The sequence below is a fragment of the Oryctolagus cuniculus genome, chromosome 13 (assembly GCF_964237555.1).
Source record: "Oryctolagus cuniculus chromosome 13, mOryCun1.1, whole genome shotgun sequence".
Taxonomy (NCBI): Eukaryota; Metazoa; Chordata; class Mammalia; order Lagomorpha; family Leporidae; genus Oryctolagus; species Oryctolagus cuniculus.
Window position 1 is genome coordinate 104,208,387 of NC_091444.1, and position 21,760 is coordinate 104,230,146.

A 21,760-nucleotide genomic window follows, 5' to 3' on the forward strand; every position below is an offset into this window, starting at 1 on the left:
CACATAGAAAAAGAGGAATTAGAAACCAACTTGTACCCTTCATCATCTGCCTCCCAACCAACTGACACTGAATCAGAACACATGATGTACTTGAAGCTGGCGCTGGTGCTTTCTTAGAAACAAATGTTTAAGGAGAAAATAACCAAAATTAGACAGATATCATTTTCTGTTCTCATAATTATTCAGGGGCTGTAGCAAAGAACATCTCATCTCGCTTGCATTGTTTAGAATATTTCTGCTTTCCAGGTGATGGGTCCATTTCTGATAGGAGACTTTCCCTCAGGTATGTTTTTAAACAGAAAGGTGCTATATTTAGAGCAGAGGAACAGTGACTAACTGTACATGTGTATGGAGAGAAATAACTAAGCAGCAACAGAGAAGACGCTGTCTTCGCACGTGAGAGAGAAAGCACAGACGACTGGACTTTCAGGGCTTGCTAATCCACAAATGGTTTTTCCTCAGCCCTTCAGAGGTGTCCGAAGAGCTGTAGCCACTGATTCTGCAGGCTTCTGTTCGCAGGGTGCTCAGGCCATGGGATACAGTTGGGAGAAGGCCCCTCATTTGAGAGAGGTGCCGGGATGAGGCAGGGAATGCAACCCACTCCCTTCCCGCTGCCCTGCTGTGCTGTTCCTGCTGCTGTGGAGCTGCTTCTGGGAGCTGGTGCTTTGAGGAAGGTTCCTTCGCCCCAGCCCTTTCCCATCAAGGTTTCCCATTGTACGAACCGGGGGTCCTGGGCTACAGCTTTTCTCGGTGCAGATACTGGCCTGGGACAGAGCCTGCGTGGCCTAGTCTCCAGGCCCACCCTAACACCGCTTCTCTTTGAGAATAGGATGGATTAAGAGTAGAAATTCTCCCCCAGGCCAGCTGGTTCAAACCAGAGAGATCCAAGATGGCTGCCAATGTGATGTCAGCAGATCTGAAGCTCTGCTAGAACCTCATTTCCGTGTTAAAAGTCACTCTGCCGTGACAGTTGACAATCGTCATGACAACCAGCAGGGGAGATGATGAGAGGACAAAAAGAAGGTGGTTCCCTGGTTCTGAGAATTATGCGGCCCCCTTTCCCAGAAAATCCATGAATCTCTCTCTCTCTCGTTAGCATGCTCCTCCCCTCATTCCTGTGGCGCCTCAGCCTCCAGCAAGTGCAATGCCCCTGCTTCTCCAGTTTGGCCACTGAACAAAGCTATGCTGGTGATAGTCAACTTCCATTTCAGGATTGGCTTTGTGACACGGAAGGGACCACAATGGCTGGATGTTGGGGTCCCTCCCCGAAAGAAAAGGTAATGATATGATGCCTACAGGTTTTGAGAGGGCATTTTAGAAAAAAAATATTTGAAAGACAAAGTTACAGAGAGGGAGGGACAGACAGACAGATTTTCCATCTGCTGGTTCAGTTCCCCAATGCTGCAACCACCAGGGCTGGGCCAGCCCAAAGCCAGGAGCTTCATCTGGGTCGCCTCCAGTGCATGGCAGTGATCCAAGCACTTAGGCTGCCTTCTACCGCTTTCACAGATGCATTAGTGGGGAGCTGGCTGGGAAGTGGAGCAGCTGAGACTTGAACTGGCATCTACATGGGATGCAGGCATCGCAGGTGGCTTAACCTGCTGCACCACAATGCTGCCCCTGAGAGCTTTTAAAGCTTTTGAAATCAGCCCACATGTCAACAAGTGTAGAAGTAATGTTTGTATTTGACATGGCCATCTAGTTACTTCAGATGAGAATGACAGAGGAATGGACTGACAAGAGGATGTCACGTTGGTGAAGTAACCAGTAACTGTTCTCTCTCTCCTTCAGAGCCCTCATCTTCCTAGACCTGACTCTCCCGCTAGTCTGACGGGTGCAGCGTCTCTGCTCGCTTCCCACTTGAGCCCACTTCTGGGATGCTCCTATGTGGTCCTTGGAGTGCATGACCTAACCTGGCTCCTGGTACTGAGGGAAGAGCTGTAGGGAGCGGGAAGCATGCTGTGTGAAGGGGAGCACCTAGCTCTTTCCCTAATGTTTTTGCGGACGTTCAGCCTCCAGGGCCTAAACTCTCTATCAAGGCCTCCCTGACTCCTTGTCTGTAGTTATGCTCATGGGTGTGTTATCATACCAAGGCAGTGGGTGAGGGTACTTTCAAAATTTCATGGAAAAAAATGGAATTTATAAAAATATGTATTTTATTTGAAATGCAGAGTGATGGGGCGCAGGACAGCGAGAGAGAGCCTCTTTTGTCTGCTGGTCCACTCCCTAAATGGCTGCAATGGCTGGGGTTGGGCCAGGCTGAAGCCAGGAACCTGGAACTCTACCTATCCAGGTCTTCCATGTGGGGAGTAAAGGCCCATGCACTTGAGCCATCTTCCACTGCTTTCCCAGGAACATTGGCAGGGAGCTGGATAGGAAGTGGAGTAGCCAGGACTTGAACTGGCGCTCCGATATGGGATGCCATTGTTGCAGGCAGTGGCACCCCACTGGGCCACAATGCCAGTGCTGGAAGGAAAAAATGGAATTAAAAGATGTTTATTTTTGTGCAAAAAAACTTTTGAAATTCATGCAGTTTTTTCATAATACACATTCCTCATGAGCTTTATGAAGACCCTTTGAATGCATGGACTTCAGAATTTTCTTTGTAGCAAAATAAACTTAACATTAGATTCCATTTTTTCTGCAGCTGCTTGAAGTACCCCCGTCAACTCTTACGGGCCTGCGCGCCCTTGCAGACGTTCATCTCTGTCAGCACTGTTTAGGAGATCGTCCGGGCCGTGTCGGTTCCTATTTGGGCAGAGCTCCTCTGAATCAAAACCAGTAATCCTCTTAGGTTCTACCGCTGCAGCTGATTTCCCATTTGCTTGTCTGGGACCACTTCTGACTGAGCAGGTATTCCTGTAAGTCGGCACTGTGAGGACACAGGTGCCTGAGGATACCAAAGCCAAGGGTCCACACGGAACTCCTCCCCAAGCTGGGCGGGCTACATAGCACTCGATTTTCAAGCGATGAACTCACAACTCACCAAAAGTCACTTTCATATAAATATGTTTTATTGCAGAGGAGTTATAGTTATTTACATGCTGCCACGATTCACAACGTAAATTCACCAAATGTCTCACGGTGGGATGCTGTCGGTGTCAGGTGATAGTTTCAGAAGAACCACAGACTCAGTGGAGAGACTTACAGTTTTATTGACTACGACTCTCGGTTGCTAAATGCTAGAAGTCAGAGGCAGTGTTTTCTCAGTCCTACCTGTCAGCACTTGCATGCAGGAACCTGGGGGGCAGATGTGAGAGAACTGTCGAGTTTCAAATCCAGACTGCCACCAGAGAGCACAGTGGGCTGAGTTTATAATTCATGTCGTAAAGCATTGAATTCTTGCATAAAATAGACAGTTCTATGAAGACTGGTAGAAATCTACTTATTTATAAACCCTGGCTGACAAACAGGGACAGGACGCAGCCAGCACACACACTGAGAGGGACAGCTGAGCATGTGTCTGTGACTTGACGTGTGCGTATCCGCGTTCTCTTCCTCACCGGTCTGGGCAAACCACCTCTCCTGGTGATCACAAATGGCGATGGGACTCTCGGAAGGACCCTAGGCACTCTCGCTGATGGATGCTGGTGGAGAATAATCTGGGGGCTGTAGCATGTCACTAAGGGATAACTTTAAGTCTTCTCTAAGCCACATCTCTGGCAGGCTCATCATGAAGTGCAATGAAAAAAATCAGTGCTGCTGGACCACTTGGTCCTCAAAAGCGAACCAAGGGCAAGCAGATCTTAGGCAAATGTGATACGGAGGATGGGAGTCTAGAAACCTCAAGCCAAACTCACGGCAGGATCTTAAAGTATTCCAAGGTCACCATGAAGATAGGCCTTGGTTGGAAAGAAAGGGATGAAGAAAGGAAGGGGACACTCAATAATACTAGAGGTATAATAATAATAATAATAATTTCTGTAGCTCTTCTCCCCTGCCCAACCAACCTGAGTACTGCCTAAAGCAAGCAGCTGGGCACAGAGGGTTTGTACACGGCTCTGCAACACCGCAAAGTGCTCACTTCCTGCTGGGAGAGTTTGTGATGAGAAACACGGGGAATGCTGTCCTCCCACATTCTCTTAAGAACAGCCCTGAGCCCACCTTCTGACTCCCTTCCCCCACCCTTTATCCTGAAAACCAGTATTTAAGCTGTAGAATGTCCTGGCCAAACAAGCAGTTGGTGCTTCAGTGTTCGAGTGAGAGGCAGGGACGTCTGGGCTCAGCTTCGAGTGCAGTGGGATGGGGCTTTGGAAACTCAGCGCATGCACGGCCGCTTCAGCAGGGCCAAAGTCTGGAGCTTGGGATTTGCGTGCCCAGAGCTCCTGGAGGAAGGCGGTGAGTGAGACAGGGTATGCGGTGGGGGCTTTTTGCCTTGCAAATCAGTCTTACACTTTATCCCCTGAGCCGCGTGGCTCGGGGCCGTCTGCAGGTCGTGTATGTTTCCAGTGCCTGGGAAATGAAGAGCCTATACCCGCCTTTTAGGTTTTCACTGAATCAGGTTAAAAAACCTCTTTGGGATCTGAGCCCAGCAGGTTCTATCCCTTGCTGAAGCTGTGAATAAAAGTTTATGAGAATAAATAGCTTAAGGTAATTTAAAATATTCTATTTTCAGTATGCATAATAAAAATATATCCATACAATGATCTTGATGCTATCATAATTTTTCTCTTTAAAAAAATAATCCCTTGAAAGTGCTATTGGGAGCTATCATTCTGTTTCTGTTTTGAAAGGCAAATGTCCTTGTTCTGTAATCCTCACATCATTCCTAGAGTCTTCCCTTTCCACGGTGACAAGAGTACACAGTATATCTTTCTCAGTCTTAGCTTCTTCCTTAGGAAATGCCACTAAGTATGAAATACTGAGAGACTGAAAAGGGACAATTAATTGGAATGAAGGCATTCTCCATTTGTGACTTAGAACAAACAATGGGTAGGTTGTCCTTAACTTACTGAGACACAGGACTAAGTAGGACCAATTCATCTCCAGTGTTCATATAGCTTCAAAGTCCCTAACAAGAAGTGCAAAACAAGGAACTCAACTTGTATAAAAACCCTGATTAAGACAGTATAACAAACCATGATGGGAGCTAATAGAGTCAAATCCAAGTCCACAATGTAGAAACCACAGCCAAAACTAAAAGTTTTTTTTTTTTTTTTTTTTTTTATCATAACAGTTATGGCTTCCCAAGCCAGAGAAAGCTTACTGAACTCCAAGGACCAACTAAAGATAGATAGCAGGTATTCTGTAAGTTGCAATAACCATTGAGTAGCTGCAGATTGCATAAGTGTGTTGTGTCACATCATATCAAAGTTATTTGCAAAAATTATACAATCTGGAATGCTTGAATATGAGACACAACAGTGTACTGAAACATACATTGATAAGAAAATGAGAGCAATCGTTAATATAAAAGGTGTTCTGAGGGATGCATTAGGTTAGCAGTGCTATCAAGGTTACGTAGGTACAGTAAGTTCTCAGTCAGCTACTGAGGGTTGTAGGCGTCTAACCCTTCTCCTTAGCAAAGTCTCACAAGTGGTCTCTGACTCCTCATTTGCCTTAGGCTCTTCACGTCCGTCATCAGCACTGAGCAGGCGCAGACAGGGCTGTTTCCATGAACGTGCGGAACCCGAGGACTCTCCTTGTGTTACCAGGGGGTTGACCCTGTTGCCTTCTTCCGCCCTGCCTTTGCCCTTACCCTCCCCTCTATCATAGCTTCCCTTCATTGACAAATACTCCTAGGGGATTTTTTTTTTTTTAATTCTTGTATCTTCTTTCTTTTACAGACTTCAGGTTTCCTCGTCTGCCTTCTCTTCCTGGGGATGCCACACGTGACGGGCACCCCAGGCCTCTTACTTCCGAGGCCCTGCAACCTTACTTGCATTGAAAGCAGAAGAGGCAGGGAGAACCACACTTTGGTCTGCACTGGGTCCACCCGGGCTCTCAAACTCCCAAGGACACACCTCAGCTCGCGAGGTTAAAGGTTGCTGGAAGTTATTACTGGAGTGGAAGGAGCCAGGCACATTTTCCTCAGAGGGAGATGTCTTTCTTTCCCGGTCTCCTACGTGGTTGAGACTTTCATTCCCTCCTTTGGCCGCGGCGATGCTGGCGGGCAGCTCCCCATGCTGCCCAGCATGCACACTGGCTGCAGACCGCTGACTGCCGGCCTTGTCTCTGCCTTGCCCTGGGGGCACCGGCGTCTTGGAAATCAAAGCCTTCTCATCTTCATCAAGGGGCTGATCCTGGCTCTCCCAGGGGCACACTTCAGCCTTGTCTACGCTTTTCGGGTGGGACTGCGGGCACTGAGATTTCTCCCTTGAGGGAAAAGTTGGATTTTTCTCCATTTCAGAAGCCGCAATCGACACGTGCTTTTGAACTTTTGGTTCTGAAGGCACAGGACCTGGGGTCAGGTCATAAACCTCCCAAGGGCACACCTCCCTGATGTCAAAGTTGTCCTGCATCTGGGCGGTGCCTGAGCCCACGTCAGTCTTGGCAGTGGAGGGGTTGACCCTTTGTGGTTTCATGATCCCCGACTTCGGAGGCTTCCGTGCTTCCTCCGAGGGGTTGCAGTGTAGCGGGGTGGACTCTTTAGTCTCTGTGTTGTCCGGATTGGAGTCTTTTCTGATGGTCTCTCTCTCTTTTGGCAGAGGCTTCTGGGACTTGGCACGTTCCTCCACGCCTGACACTTGGGTTTTCCCAGCTAGCCCCAGCGTCTTCTCCTTGGCACTCGCTATGACGCTGAGAGACTTCTGTAACATGGATGTCCGCGGGTGCCCCGGCTTCTTCTCGGAGCTGAGGTTGTGGGCGCTGGCCGACTTGCACACCAGCGGCACCGACTCCGTGGACGCGGCCTCGCTGTCTTCTTTCAGCTTCTGGGTTAGCTTCTTCCCCGACACGGACTCCAGTGTCGAGTCTTCCGTAGCCTCCTCTTCTTGGCTTTCCGTGGGCAGGCTGCTGGAGCCGTCCGTCTGGTCCCGCACGTGGTCGTAGGTGCTGTGCGATTTCTTGAGAGAGAAGACTCGGTTTCTCAGCGACTCCTCCTTGGGTTTCGCGGTGTTACTGGAAGCCTCCGGGGGGTTCTTCTTGCCGAGGCCCGTGCTCTTGGCCGGGCCGTGGTCTGCGCCTTCCTTGTCCTCTTTGGAACACTGCCTGCTGACGGTCTCCGGGATCTCGGTGATGCGCCGCATGATGGAGCGCCCGAGGCCCTTCTTGGAGCAGCGCTTCTTCTGGAGGTGCGGGTTGTTTGTGATCATCTTCTTCCTTTTATAGATTTCCAGCTGGGCGTAGAGTTTTTTCAGCTCGTCCTGCAAGAAGAGAAAAATGCAGAGACATGTAGAACGCAGCCTTTGAGCTGGGCCCTGCCGCTCCCTGCACTGGAACTCAGCGAGCTGCGGCTCTCTCGGGCAACTGCTCTATTGCTTCTGCTGACATCTGCATTCATGTCTCCTCATTTTTACTTTGATTATTTCATGTTTTGTTTCACATAAAGTTTAAGCTTTAGGACAGGAGCTCATGCATTCAATCCTTGCACCACGCAGCAAACATCTTACCCTTTCAAGTGGTGTGGAGCAGCCTGCACCTGGACCAGACACGATGCCGTGTGGTATCTGGTGATAAGCCATGTCCCTGAAGAGTGCTGGGACCACCAGCATGACCACCACGCGGTCAGGGATCAAGTTACGCCTGATGCTGCCTGTCACCTGGAGGACAGGCATCTTCTTCAGATGCCGATATGTCCTCACAGACTGTATGAAACAGTCCAGGCTCTGTGCTACAGATCTGGGTGACTGTCCACCAGCAGGGTGTCATGAGCGCCTCCTATGGACCATGTGCGTCAGTTCATCAGTATGAGTGCTGATCCATCAGTCAAGACCATCAGGGATGGCCTGGCTGCTAGAGCCCGAGCATTCTAACACGCCATGTATACATCCTGGGTCTGGAGTGGCTCTGCGCTTGCTGTCTTCAGTTCATACACATGGATTCCCTAACACAAATGCGTGAACGTGGCGCGCGCCCACACACGCACGTGCAGCTGCCTGAATCAACCGGCCTACTCTGAATCAGGAAAGCAGGCTCGCTGGCATTACCCGGATGTCCTCTGGATCCAAGCTGTGCTCGCTCCAGGCTGAGTTGATGCTGCTGTTTAGGTAGGATCCAGACCGGCCCATGTCTAGCTCATCTTCATACGCCTCCGTAGCAATGTCATCCCGGGGGTTATTGCTTGAATGGGAAAACTGCAATAGACAGGATGAGCTGTAGCCGTCCGCTCACCGGGAGGGCACCAACGTTTCCTAAGGCTTCTGCTGTTAACCTCATTTCTGCGGCTCCATGGACTCATTCCCTCACCTGTTGTCAAGGCTCACTGCTTTGCTGTCCCTGTCCCGTGCGGAAGCTCTGTGCTGAGTCAGACCAGCGCAGAGTCCCCCCTTCCACTGCAGGGTTCACCCACGCCCCTCCTGTGGGCCCCCAGTGTTACCACATTGCTCCTCTCCCATGGGGTGTTGCGTTTTGAAAATGAAAATACGTACAAGGATCTGAGAAGTGCCCTCTGAGAGAAGCAATTTCGACCCCGTGGTTGCTGACCAGGAATTTTGTAAGCAGTGGGGTCTGCCTCGTGTTTGTCATTTCACTTCACACAGGTGAGGATCCATCTGTGGGCACCATTGGCCCTGGTGGCTTGAAAGGGACTTTCAGTCCACTACAGGTGCTTTCAAAACTCAGTGCACAGGAGATGTGCATTCCAGCCCCAAGTCTGCCATCCCTGGGGTCTCAACCAAGAGAGGGAGCCACTCCCAGCAGTATCCTCTCGGCTACATGGTCTCTGTTTAAACTGTAAGAGTCCATGAAATGACAGACTTTCTCTTAAGTTCACCCTTCTATCCTTTATCACCTTTTAAAATCTATTCTGACTGTTTTCACACAAGCTTTTGATGATTTTAGTTTCGTGTGCTCTTGCTATGTGTCTTCTTGATGTGGAGGTAGGGCAGAGTGAAATGGGGAGTGAGGGAAAGCAGGCAGGAGCACCTGCCATGATGCGTGGACCAGGAGTCCGTCCTCTGCACAGCAGGGGAAAGAGCCGGGAGCACCCCAGACACTGGGCCAGGGACTCTGTTAACAATGATGACCAGGTCTCTGTGATGCACGGGTAATCCACCTCTGTGAAAACACCCAGCTAGCCAGGTGAGCGCGTGCGTGAGAAACAGTGCAGCTGCCCATCTACGTCAGTCAGAACAAATCTGGGGGAACTGGGACGGAGGACCACAGGAACTGCGACTCCTTCCTTCACACTTCCGCCTCTATTTTTGGGACCCACAGGTGTTGGGAACTCGGGCTGTAAACAAATGCAACAGGTCCCTCCCCGGTCTCCCCCGCTGCCGGCACAGCCACCTGCAGCCTATTTATAGAAGGAGAATTATTTTCCTGGAGCAGAGTCATGGAGGCGATCTCGAGTTCGGCTGAGGGAACAGGCACTGCTGGGTGTTGCCTGTTTGGCTGTGATTTTCCTCTGGCGCGTATCTGTATCTAAAGGACTATTTTAAAAATAATCTTGTTTATTTATTTGATCTGTTCCCCCTCCTCCTCTCCAGATTTCTATCTGTCCATTATTCCTGTTCTAAGGGCTCAGATGAGTGCTGTGCAAAATCCTTCAGTAATATTGTAGAGGACTTTTATTGACATATACTATTTATTGTATTTATATAATTATTGTATTTATTTATACATATTAATACATTCTGGCTGCTAACTATGTATTGAGAAGTGATATAATTCACTTATTATAACATTCCCAATTTAAATAAACAACCCAGTGTTAGTGTATTCACAAGGTTGTACAAATATCACTGTTATTCAATTACAGAATATTTCTATCACCCTAGAAAGAAGCCTCATACCTGATACGCAGTCACTTCTGTTTCTCCTACCTGCCCCTAGCAACACTAACCTAATTCTGCCTTTATAGATTTGCCTATTGGGGACATTTCACGTAAATAAGATGATATGGGCACACGGTTTGGCCTTGTGTGTCTGGTTTTTTCAGCTGATAGAATGTGTTCAAGTTGTGGCATTATTCTGTGTTTCGGTCACCTTCACTGACAGACGCCGTCCCACTGTATGGACAGACTGCAGTTAGTGTGTCCATCTGCTACGTGATGGACATTTGGGAGGCTGCTACTTTCTGGCTGCTCTGCCTGGCGCTGCTGGGAGTGGACCCTCACGTGCAGGCTCCATAGGAACCTGTTTCCCATTCTCTGTGGAGCCCAATAACACCTTAGGAAATGAATGAACAGCTAGTGTGAGTATACATCTATCTAAGAATTATGCAATCATAATACAGAAAGTGCCAACACAGCCGTTATAATGCAGCCACAGACTGACTTATGCAAACTGTGGCTGGGTTATGGCATGCAAGTAGGAGATAAAATACATAGTGTTTTCTTTCTGCTCACAACCACTTGGCCTGTATGAACGGGCTGACTCTCCATGTTTTGGTTAATTCTGAGAGTTGAGGTAAAGACAAGAAGTCACAATTCTGGTTTCGGCAGTGCTGATGTTATGTGTGTGACACAATGATAAAATATACAGGGTTCTGATTTGAGGTTCTCTACCTATGAAGGAGGAGAATAGTGATATGCTGTGATGTGTACGATGTGTCCTTCCCCAAACTCCAACAGCATTCGATTCGATACTGCCCACTGTCACGCCACGGAGGAGGCAACTGAGACTCGGGCCTCGGGCCCTGGCGGGTGCCAGGTTTCCCAACTGCTGTCGTGCAGCTCAAAACCCTGAACTCGGAGCCGGCGCCGCGGCTCACTAGGCTAATCCTCCGCCTTGCGGCGCCGGCACACCGGGTTCTAGTCCCGGTCAGGGCGCCGGTTCTGTCCCGGTTGCCCCTCTTCCAGGCCAGCTCTCTGCTGTGGCCAAGGAGTGCAGTGGAGGATGGCCCAAGTGCTTGGGCCCTGCACCCCATGGGAGACCAGGATAAGCACCTGGCTCCTGGCTTCGGATCAGCGCGGTGCGCCGGCCGTAGCACGCCGGCCGCGGCGGCCATTGGAGGGTGAACCAACGGCAAAAGGAAGACCTTTCTCTCTGTCTCTCTCTCACTGTCCACTCTGCCTGTCAAAAAAAAAACAAAAAACAAAAACAAAAACAAACCCTGTACTCGGGCTCCTGGCCCGCCCTGTCGCACTTCCTTACACTGCCAGCCTAGACAGTCTCTGTCAGAAGCTGTTGGTGGTGAGACCCGTCTACACATCCTAGTGTAACTGTTTCTATTCCCATGAAGACTGAGTGCTTAGCATGCAGCATTCCTCTGCGTAGGATCCAGTGACGAGGATCCTCACATCAGGGTAGTTCTTTGAAACAAGGACTTCGGGGTGGGCAGTGCAGGCGCCCACGTGCTGCCTGGAGTCCCTGGGTTCCACGGCCGGCTCTGACTCTTGGCTCCAGCTTCCTGTCAGTGCAGACCCTGGGAGGCAGCTGCAGGAGCTCGAGTGACGGCGCTCAAGCCCAGGCTGAGTTCCCAGCTCCAAGCTTCTGGGCACTCGGGAGTAAACTAGAGGCAGGGACATCTCTCTCTGTCTCTGTATATCGCTTTCTGCCTCTCAAAAAATTGAATAAATAGTAATAAATGATCTTAATGTTATGGCTGTAAGGGAAGCTGCCTCGAGCCCATAACTGAAATATAAATGGATGATGGAGTTTTGTACCAATTAAGGCAGGCATGTAAAATTATTTAAGATGTTCAATGACCCCCAAGAGAAAACAGCCAGCCATTTTCTGAAGAGGAAGACGACACCTCTTGGGAGGTCAGGCAGGTCTCCATGCCTTCGCTGAGCTCTAGCTACACTAGGGAAGACGGCTCCACGCGCATCTGCCATGACTGTCCTCCACACGAGAGGTGACAGCAGAACAGTACCTTTGGGATCAGCAGCAGCCCCATGGTAACAGTGACAGTCAGGTGGGTGTGTGCGAAGTACAGCATCAGTATCCAGTCCGACTGAAGCCGCGAGGCCAGAACAAACCTGCAACGAGACATCACCCGGTGAGCCGCACACCCCCAAGCATGCTGTTCCAGACACTAGGTACAGTGTACATAAAAATAGGATGAGGAAAGAAGTTGGGCTGCCGTTTCTTTGGCGTATCTCGTCGTCATGGGAAAATACTGCTCTCGGTCACCTTCGTTGGATGCACAGACGTGAATTCCTTATTGTTAATTGTTTTAGAGGACCAGTAGCCGGAGAGCTCCCTGGAGTGTTGTTTTGCATGTACACAGGTTCTACAAGGCCAAACGGTAAATACCCACGAATGCAAAGGGCAGATTGCACGCTGATGGTTTCAGGCAAATTTGGATTCTGAGACACATCTAAGTAGCTCTTGATTCTAATTTCTTTATGCAAAACCATTAGTTAGAGTTAAGAAAGAAATAGTGGGTAAAACGATCTTTGTAAATGATCTCAGAAGGTTTAAATGATAAACCAGGAAATGGATAAAATGAATAAACTCATAGTTTGAAAAATGCACCTTTAAAAATAAGTTGTTCTAAGTTATCACGTTGCTTTGGATAACTTAAGATGCAGTACTTAAAAACCTTATCTTAATGAGGGATTTTTTTATAAAGTTGGGTTCCAGGATGCCCTGCAGGAAATGTGATGAAGAGAAGTTCAGTACTGCAGTCTCCGGCAGTGTAACGGGAGGATTTTTGTGAATTACTAGGTGCATGCACAAACCAAGGCTCATGGCTTACAGTCACCATGATGCAGAACCAGGGCATTCTACACAGGTCTTCTGCGATTACCCCGTCCTTTCAATGTCTCCCCCATCCACTGTTTATCCATGAACGCTAAATGTGAGATTTTACTGCCTTTGGAATCAGAGAATTAGAATTTCATTTCAGTGAAACTTGAAAAGCTGACATCCTAAGGAAATGTTCCTGATATCATATAATCATACAACCGACCTAAGCGAATGGATGAACAGGGAAGAAGCCAGTGTTTATAGCCACACTGTTTCCTGTTCATGGCAAATTTACCAAGGAGATTCCTGGTGTGAACATTTAAAACCAAGCTGCCACGCAGGGCGCTCATTCCTCGTTTTCACCTCCACTGGGCTTCCCCCAACCAGGAAGCTGAGTGGAAGCCGAGGAGTCGTCCCGAATGGACAGCTGCCGTCCGCTGTGCCTGCACAGGGAGACAAAGCCGACTCTTAGCGGGTGTCCAGGGCGCCGCGGGGCTCTCCACAGTTCACGTCGTGGGGAAGGGTCTTCCGGGGGGAGGGTCTCTAGGGCCTTTGTGGCAGAGGTGGCTTTATACAGGCGAACCTTGCACGTGACCGAGTGAATATTCATTCTGTTCCATGATGAGATACATTTGACAGTTTCTCTGGTGAGTTTTTTTATTAAGCACTGTAATGGGACCATGCCACTCAGCAGCAAATTACCACCCCTGAGGCATATTTGCAATATATACAAAGTGCCCTGGAAAAATGGTAAGATCCCAAGTGGTTGGGGGTCACTGCCAGCAATGGAGAAGAAATTTACATCCAAGGCGGCGAATTTATAATCTCAAAGTACACTGAAGTCCTGGGAGTTCCAATCTCAAATGCCAACACAAGTGAACTTTAAGCTGGCATGACAATGTACAGAAGGAAGAATGGCTGCATACATTTTAAATTAAAGTAGCGACTCTTCCAGAAAAAAAGACTTTGAAGTCTACTGACATCAAAAACCCTCCAATTAATCTGCTTTAAATACTGTTGGGTTTTTTGGGTGACATTTCTGACTAGAATTATCTTGAGAAGAAAAATAGGTTTGCTGCAGTTTTAAAGGTTTAGTTTTAGAAAGGTATTTCTTGGTGTTAAAAATAGAATGTGTTAAAAGTCAGGAGCAGAGAAATATTTGAAAATTGAGGCTAAAAATAAAGCGAACTTAAAAGTCTTGCACCTTCCCAAAGGTTTGCTTTCTGCTCAACACTAAAAATAAGTAGTTAGAACAGACTGGGAAAAATACCTTTGGCATTTATTTATACTTCCAGATTAATGCTTTGATTATTTTGCACAAGTTGACAAATTTTCTAAGAATTAAAGGTGGATTCATATCTAATGTGTTCATGTATTTTTATTTATAATGTGTGTGTATACGTCACCCATACAACTTTATGTTTTTGGCGGAAAACAACATATGCCATAATGACAAAAGAATATTTCCTCTGATGTTGGAAGGCTTATTTAATATTACTCGCTCGAGGAAAAATTACCAAAGTGCATCAAGCTGATTTAAATTGTTATGTAACCACTACTTATTCTTGAACTTTAAAAATATCAGAACCATAGAAAATATGCATTTGGTTCATGTATAAATTTTCATATATAAATAAGATCCTTTCTTTCTTTAATTGTTATTGCCTATTACTTGCTACCCACTTACCTGCCAAAAATCAATGTTCTACATATTTGCCGTGTTAAACTAATTCCATTGCTTGGCATTTTCAGGAACAAATTAATTTTCCCAGAGAGAACAGCTCATGCACACTCTTGATTCTTTCAGGCCAGTACACCATCGTATGTTCTGGCCCAGGTGGAAAGATCAAACTTAACTTGACATGTAGGGGACTGTTGCTCATCAGTTGAGGCTTGGTTGCTCTTTCTGCACCCCTCTGCTACCATCAGAAGGCCTCCCTGCTCAGAACTGATAGCGGTCCACACCGTTGTCTGGAAAGAGGCTGGTCTTGTAAGTGTGCCGTGTCTACCAAACACCCCGTCTGGCAGGCTCGCTGTGAGCTTCTCCATCAGAACGTGTGTATACACAAACCTGACTCACACTTAGTGATGCTTCTGGCTGGGCTGCTGGCTTGTTTGGGGCTCTGCAGATTAGACACAGAGCAAAGTAGGAACGCTGTTTTCAGTCACGGCTTAACATACAGCGCCTGCCTTCTTGGTGAGGGACTCCATCAGTGTCTCCTGTAGTTGCAGTTAGCAGATGTCAGGGGTGTTCAATGGCCGGCTGAGGTTGGGAAGCACTACTTGCAGAGTTCAGGAAGTTTCCCGACAGCAGGACGTCTCAGTGCTAAGCTGCACTGTGACAGGGCAAACGGAAGCTGTATGATACGACGTATCACAACTATAGACATCTAAAAATGATACACTGACAGGTTAACAGTGTTTATCTTAGGTGGAGGGGGGTGTCCAATTAGGAAGTCATTTACTTTTTTTCTGTATTATTTTATGATTTTTCTGGAATCAACACGTATTAACTTATTACTAGTTTAAAAGAAAAACATTTAAAAAATAAGTTACCTTGTCTGCTTCTGAAAGGACGTGGGGGAAGGTTAGGCTTTAAAGCCTATTGGTAAAAAACATATTTAATGATGAAAACTGAAGAGAGTCAATCGTAAGGTAGGAAGGGACACTCAGGCGACTGCCTCGCACAGGCCAGCATCACCTGGACAATGCACTGACTTCTAAAAAGGCTGGCAGCAGTGGACAGCCCTGCGCGCCGGGAGTCACGCGTGACAGCGGAGGGCGTTTGAGGTGCTTGGTGACGAGGCTTCTCGCAGCCGTGTCATTCTCTGGTTGCTCTGGTTGTGGAGAAGTTAGATCTGGGAGTGTCCTTGCTTGCTATTCTGGGCACACTCAGAAAAGCAGCTTCTCTTGGATGATGGAGGGGGAGAGGGGTCAAGGCTACTGGTGCTCTGGTCGTGTGCCAAAGACCCAGAACGCTGGTCAGGATAGGGCTGAAGAGGCACGCCTTCCTTTGCTTATTTAGAATCCCATGTTTCCATTCTTATTTTCTTCCCTCTTCTAATCTCTTTCTCTACTTTCTCTCTTTTGAAAGAGAGTGAGACAAAATTGGGGGGTCAGTTCCCTGGGTTCCTGGCCCTTTCATAGAGCTCCAAGGGTTTTCAGACCACCCAGAACTCCTTTTGCTACACTTACAAACGTGTCAGCTGAGCCCAAGGCCCAGCTGTTCTCGGGCATCACTGATCCTGAAAAGTGCAAGAAAGCGTTGGGCGATGTTGACTGAAGTCAGAGACGAGAAGATCCCGAGAAAGCCGCAGGCCTGTGGTCTCCTGCCCCCGCTGGGACGACTGCTGCTCCTGTTAGTCTCCGGGAATCTGCATAGCAACGGGCTCTGCTCCGTCCTCCAAGGACAAAGGCAAACTCAGCGTATTCCCAAGCATGCTGAGGGCCGGCACCTGGCCAGCCCCTGAGTGATGTTGCTGCTGTCCTATTAATCCACCCGGAGGGCCTCCTTCCATTTTCAAATCTGCATCCAGGGGAAATTCTCTGAAGATGTAACATGCGTTGTATTTTGTTTGCTTCATCACAGGCCACTGTCTTCTTTCTCCTCTGTACTCACCTGCTGTAGCATTGCATGTGACGTAACAAAGGCAAAGGGCAGGGGACACATTCCGATCCCAGAAATGGACTAAGACACGGTGACAGCAAACCCCCCTGCACACAGACTCGCTCACCAGGCTGGGGTAGGTGTTTTGCTTTGTTTTGTTCTGAATTCAGCAGAATGCACACTCACAAACTGTCTATTTGGATATTAGGATGGTAAAAGTATAAATTATCATGGAACATGAGTGAAAACATAGATAAATGATCTGTATCTGTTTATAAGATTTATGCACATATTGCTTTATATCCTTATCACAAAATAGCTTACATATTAGGAAAAATATCTGATGACATCCCCCTGAGTGGCTTGGTGTGTACCCCAATAACACTGAGGTGGCTTTCTAAATCAATGGAGGCAATAAATGAACATCAATAAAATAACACAATTAAATATATTCATTTCTGTAACAAAGAAATCTGTCAACTTATAGGACACACTCCTCGCTAAATCTTCCCATCATTCGTTGTTCCCAGTGTTGCTATTTAAATCAAACGGCAACACATCAGAAAAAGAAAACCGTCAGTTCCCAGCTCCAGGGATCACTTGCCTAATGGTGTGGAAGATGGCAGAGGTAAGGAGCTCATTGTGGACAGCGACAGCCATGTAGCGCGGCTCTCGGAATGCCGACGGCACAGTCCGCACCGCGTAGCAGAGGTAAACGCCCCACAAGAGGAACAGAAACTCAGCTGTAGGAAGAGCAAACAAGCAAACAACTCCCCGTTAGGTTTACTGGTGAACCAACCAACTAACCAACTACATAAAACCTAAGCTTTTTAGCATGCATTTTGAAGCCATTGTAGAAACATAAGTGGAGTTAGCAACAGAGGATTAAGAAGTGTTGTTCACATAGATATAGATATTAGATGCACATTTAAAATCTTATTCAATGTATCAAGGAGCTTTCAGAGGCGTACTTTGTTTTTGTTGGTTCTGACATCATTTGGAATCACAGAATCTTTTGTGTGTGCTAATACCTGTTATTTTTCCTTAAACACTTGTAAACCGATTTTCCAAATTCCACACTTCGGTTTAAGATTTTCATGCAGCATCTGGGTCATGAAGCTGCCCAGGCACAGAATCCACTGATAAGCAGACTTTTAGACATGTGAGAACACAGGTGTCCGAACACTGAGTGGCATATTTTATAAATGAAACTCTCGTTCCTCACACACCACAGCAACGACACCTTCTCTGGCTGGAGTGCTGAGGGTAGTAGGACTCACAGTCACTCTGTGCAGCGGCTGAAGCCCACAGGCAGTGCAGCCAAATGTGGGATGCTGCGTCACGGGAGACGTGGCATACCCCTCAGCAATTCACCTATCCCCTCTGGCCCATTTTCCTCATCTGGGAGACGAGGCCACAAAGGCACACGTTTCATGGGATTATTTGCTCATTAAGCCAAACAGTGCACCTAACGACCTCAACGTAGTGTCTCACACACAGTACTGCTTCAATAAACGGTTCCGACTGTTCAATTTCTTGACATTTGTCTGCAAGCTGAGCACTGCTGTTTTAACCCATTTTGACCAATAATCTTTGCAGTCCGTTTTGTCTGCCTTAGTGACATGACCTTGTTGGACTAGAATACCTACTTAATACAAAGAAAGCTCTAATCTGAGGCTAACATTTCGCTCAACCCATTTCCTAAACATAGCCTTGTAGACTGAGGCACTGACCTCTCCATTCAAAACACCAAAACCAAAGTGCTCCACCTGTCAAAGCTTTGGTTCTGCCAGCATTTAAGCATTAGATAGCACCACAAAAAATTGTGGGGAACCCCCTTAAATAAACCGATCTGTCAGGAGCTACTCTGAAACCCTCCTGTGGCCAGAGGCCAAAGGAAGCAGAACGATAATCAACATCATCGGGAACTCCCCAGCGGCTTTCCCGGAGGTCTGCATTACTCAGGGCAGTGGACGTGGGCCATGTGCTGAGAACTGTCCCCGCCAAGCTCTGCAGGATGGAGGAAAGGGGTCGGCGAGCTCCTCCGGCACTCTGTGTCCACCCCGGGCACGGCTGTGGCCTCCTTTACTGGGCTGTCAAACCTCCGGGCCACTTCTCCTTCCTGAGCTTCTGCGTGACGTTCTCTTTCACACCGATTCATTCTTCTCAATGTCACAGTCACAGCGGCTGCCCAGGCCCGGTCGGTCCACTTCTTACTGTTTCTACCAGGGTCCACCTAACCCTGGGTTCACCCCGGGGAAACTCCATCCTTCACCAGTGTCGGGCCCGTTTCTCGGAAACTCCACTTTGGTCCTGTCTGGGTTAGCCCAGATCTCTGCCTGGACATTTGGGCTAACTTAGCCACGCCTCCATTACAACGGTCACTCATACCCGCCTATACCCTAGAAATAATCTCTGTCCCCAAAGAAAGCCTGCGCGGGAGCGGGCAGACAAGTCCTCACTTCCAAGATAGCCTTGCTGCCAGGACTCTAGGGAGCTGCCTACACGGCACAGCTTTATTCTTCTTGCTTACGAAGTTCTCAGACCCAGCCTTCTAGTCTGGCGTCTGGTCCTCAGGTCAGCCTTCTGGGAGGTGTCACGTGGAACTTCATTCAGAAGTGTTCAGCCGCTCACTATGAATTCACTTGTGTTCTAACCTAGCATCCCTGGCCTTGGCACTCTGACCACATCATTGCTCTGACACAGCCCCCAGAGCTCCCAGCATAAGCTCTCTGAGCTGGCCTACGAGGGCTCAGTGGCGTCTGCACACTGCACGGACAGGTCTCGTCTTGCTTCGGTGTCTGAGTCATTGCCCCCACAGGAAATGCCCTCACCACATTTCCAAATCTTAGCTTTTCAAGGTCCACTGCAAAGCGTCCTGAAATGAATTTAACCGACACTGAATTTCCCCTCTACTAATACCTTGTAGTTTGTACGCAGCGGCACACCATCCTGCAGAGAACCACGGCCCGGAGTCTAAGATTGGAAAAAAGAATTCCCAGCCGCCCCCCCCCCTTTTTTTTGACAGGCAGAGTGGACAGTGAAAGAGACAGAGAGAAAGGTCTTCCTTTTGCCGTTGGTTCACCCTCCAATGGCCGCCGCGGCTGGCGCACCATGCTGATCCGATGGCAGGAGCCAGGTGCTTCTCCTGGTCTCCCATGGGGTGCAGGGCCCAAGTACTCGGGCCATCCTCCACTGCCCTCCCTGGCCACAGCAGAGAGCTGGTCCCAGGCCACTTCCTCCTTCAGCCCAACTATTTATGACCTTCTTCAGGGCAAGACTTGAGTCTGTCAGTTATATTTCCCCCGCTTTGCTCACAGATGGGAGAGCAGCAGTACTGAGCCCGCAACAATAAGATTTCATAAACATCTGTTGAACCGAGCGACTGAGTGGTATTGGTTGCATGTTTAGATCCTAGAGACAGACCTTCTGTCAACGTGCCACTCCACCTGCCACGGCAGGGCCTGCCACGGCAGGAGGCCCCTCTCCCGTGGTCGCTTCCTTCCCTGGAACCCTTCCACCAGCCAACAGCACCTTAACTAGGAGGGTTTTCCTGGACGGGTTGACTGTGAATGGAGCGTCAGCCATTCAGGGCCCGCCTACTAGCTGGTTGGGTCTGTAGCGTGGGATGTCCCGTGGGACCACGGCACCGGCTCACAGCCAAGAAAGCAGTTTCCATACTCGGCTTCTGGGTTCTGCCTACTGTGGGGAGCAGCCCGGACTAGACTGAGTTACTGGAATTAGGACTTATTCTATGCATCTGCTCTCCCACAATATGGCGCTGGGAGAGAAGTAAACAGCTTCCGCACAGCTGCCTCCAGTTCAACTAATAAACTGTAGGACTTGCTCCTGATTGGAGGAGAGCAGCGTACTCGGCGTGTGGGCAGCCAAGTTGGGATTGGCGGAGGAGGACTATAAAGGAGGAGAGAGACGGCATGCACCAGGAACATCTACGGGGAACATCTAAGAGGAACATCTGAGGGAACACCTGTGCAGCCCCCCAGAGAGCCGGCCGGCGGTGTGCCGCTCCCCTGCGGAAGTGGGGAATGTGGCCAGGGGGAACTGCCCTTCCACGGAGGTGGAAGGGATAGTAGCCAACCCGGGAAGAACCAGCAGCAAACCCGGGGAGGGCCGAGCAGACAGAAAGAACAGCGCAGGGTCCTGTGTTGCTCCTCCACGAAGAGGGGGAGCGACATAATGGTGCCGTGACTCGGATATGAAGCCTAGGCAGGGCTTAGTGTCGTTCCTCCACGAAGAGGGGGAGCGACATAATGGTGCCGTGACTCGGATAGGAAACCTGACTCGGATAGGAAACCTAGAATCAGATAGGAAACCTAGGAGGGAAGAAACGGGAAGAAGTGGAAAATACCGGAGAGAGAGACTAGAAGAGCCTAGGGGAAAGCCGAACGGAAAGGGTGCCGGAAGAAGCTATTGAAAGCCTAGGCATAGACTCGGATACGGACTACGGGGGGAAGCTGGGAGAAATCTCTAAGGTCGAAAGCGAAAGCTAGAACAAACAGACTCGGATGCGGACTGTGGGGAGAGGCCAGGAGAAATGAAGGAGGAATATTGTTGGAAGAAAACTTAGGGAAACATACCGGGTAGAGAAAAGTGTTAGGGAAATTGAAGCCGCGGGGGGCAGGCCAAGGCGGACACGAAAGCCACTTTGGGGTTCTCAAGTTAGCCCGGGAATAGGGGGCGAAAAGTTGAAACCAGAAGCTGAAACGTAAGCCAGATTGGGGTCCGTCTGATTAGCCCGGGGAGCAAAGGACGGGAAGCCAGATCGTGGGGCGGAGACGTATGCTGGGTTGAATTCGCCAGGCTAGCCCGGGGAACTTAGATTGAATGCTAGTGGCGGACACGTAAGCTACGCTGTGTTCCTCGCGGAAGCCGCCGCGTGCAGAGAGAGCACGGGGCGTGAATAGATAGGGAACGGGGCTGGCGCGAGGCCGTGGTGCAGACGCGAAGGGCGTGGAGACTGCGGAGCGCGCGAAGCCAAGCCGCGCAAAGCCGGGAAGCTGCGCAGATGAAAGAGGCGCGGGCTGAAGCGGCTCAGCCGGGAAGCCGCCGAGAAGTAGCCTCGGGGCGGGCACCGGGAAGCTGCAGGGATAAGAGAAATAGAAGTTTAGAAATAAAATGAGAGAAATAAGAATGCTGGGAGATAGAAGTAAAATGGGAGAAATAGGAATGCCCGGAGATAGAGAAATAGAGAAATAGAAAGGCCTCCCCTCAACATGGCAACGAGAAAGTTTGGATTCGGTCTGCCTGATTAAGTGAGGCGATGAGCACGATGAGCACCTGCGGGCAGCTAGCAGCTTATGCGCCGCAGGTCACCGAAGACAGGCACGAATTAACATCAGTAAGGCTTCCCCACAATACAACAATGAGAAAGCTTGGATTCGGTCTGCCTAATTAAGG

The 21,760-nt window shown here is 49.0% G+C and overlaps 1 protein-coding gene and 1 long non-coding RNA gene across 6 annotated transcripts in view; one reads left to right on the forward strand and one right to left on the reverse strand.

Annotated features, from left to right (window-relative positions):
• The window catches only part of LOC103350865 (uncharacterized), an 82,777-nt gene that overhangs the window by 58,879 nt on the left and 2,138 nt on the right, over positions 1-21,760 (forward strand). For 3 of the 4 annotated variants that reach the window (XR_011381741.1, XR_007909784.2, XR_007909783.2), the window contains one exon: positions 16,325-16,478. This is a non-coding gene — a long non-coding RNA (uncharacterized lncRNA). Of the gene's footprint in view, positions 1-1,096; positions 16,479-21,760 lie in introns of all 4 variants that reach the window. The other variant, XR_011381740.1, reaches the window with a different exon arrangement.
• The window catches only part of GPR158 (G protein-coupled receptor 158), a 351,668-nt gene continuing 332,900 nt past the window's right edge, over positions 2,993-21,760 (reverse strand). For both annotated transcript variants that reach the window (XM_051820964.2, XM_002717291.5), the window contains 4 exons: positions 16,947-17,085; positions 11,918-12,023; positions 8,088-8,234; positions 2,993-7,304 (listed from right to left, as the gene is read on the reverse strand). In XM_051820964.2, the coding sequence (XP_051676924.2) occupies positions 5,853-7,304; positions 8,088-8,234; positions 11,918-12,023; positions 16,947-17,085 (1,844 nt within the window). In that variant the 3' untranslated portion in view covers positions 2,993-5,852. The remainder of the gene's footprint in view (positions 7,305-8,087; positions 8,235-11,917; positions 12,024-16,946; positions 17,086-21,760) is intronic.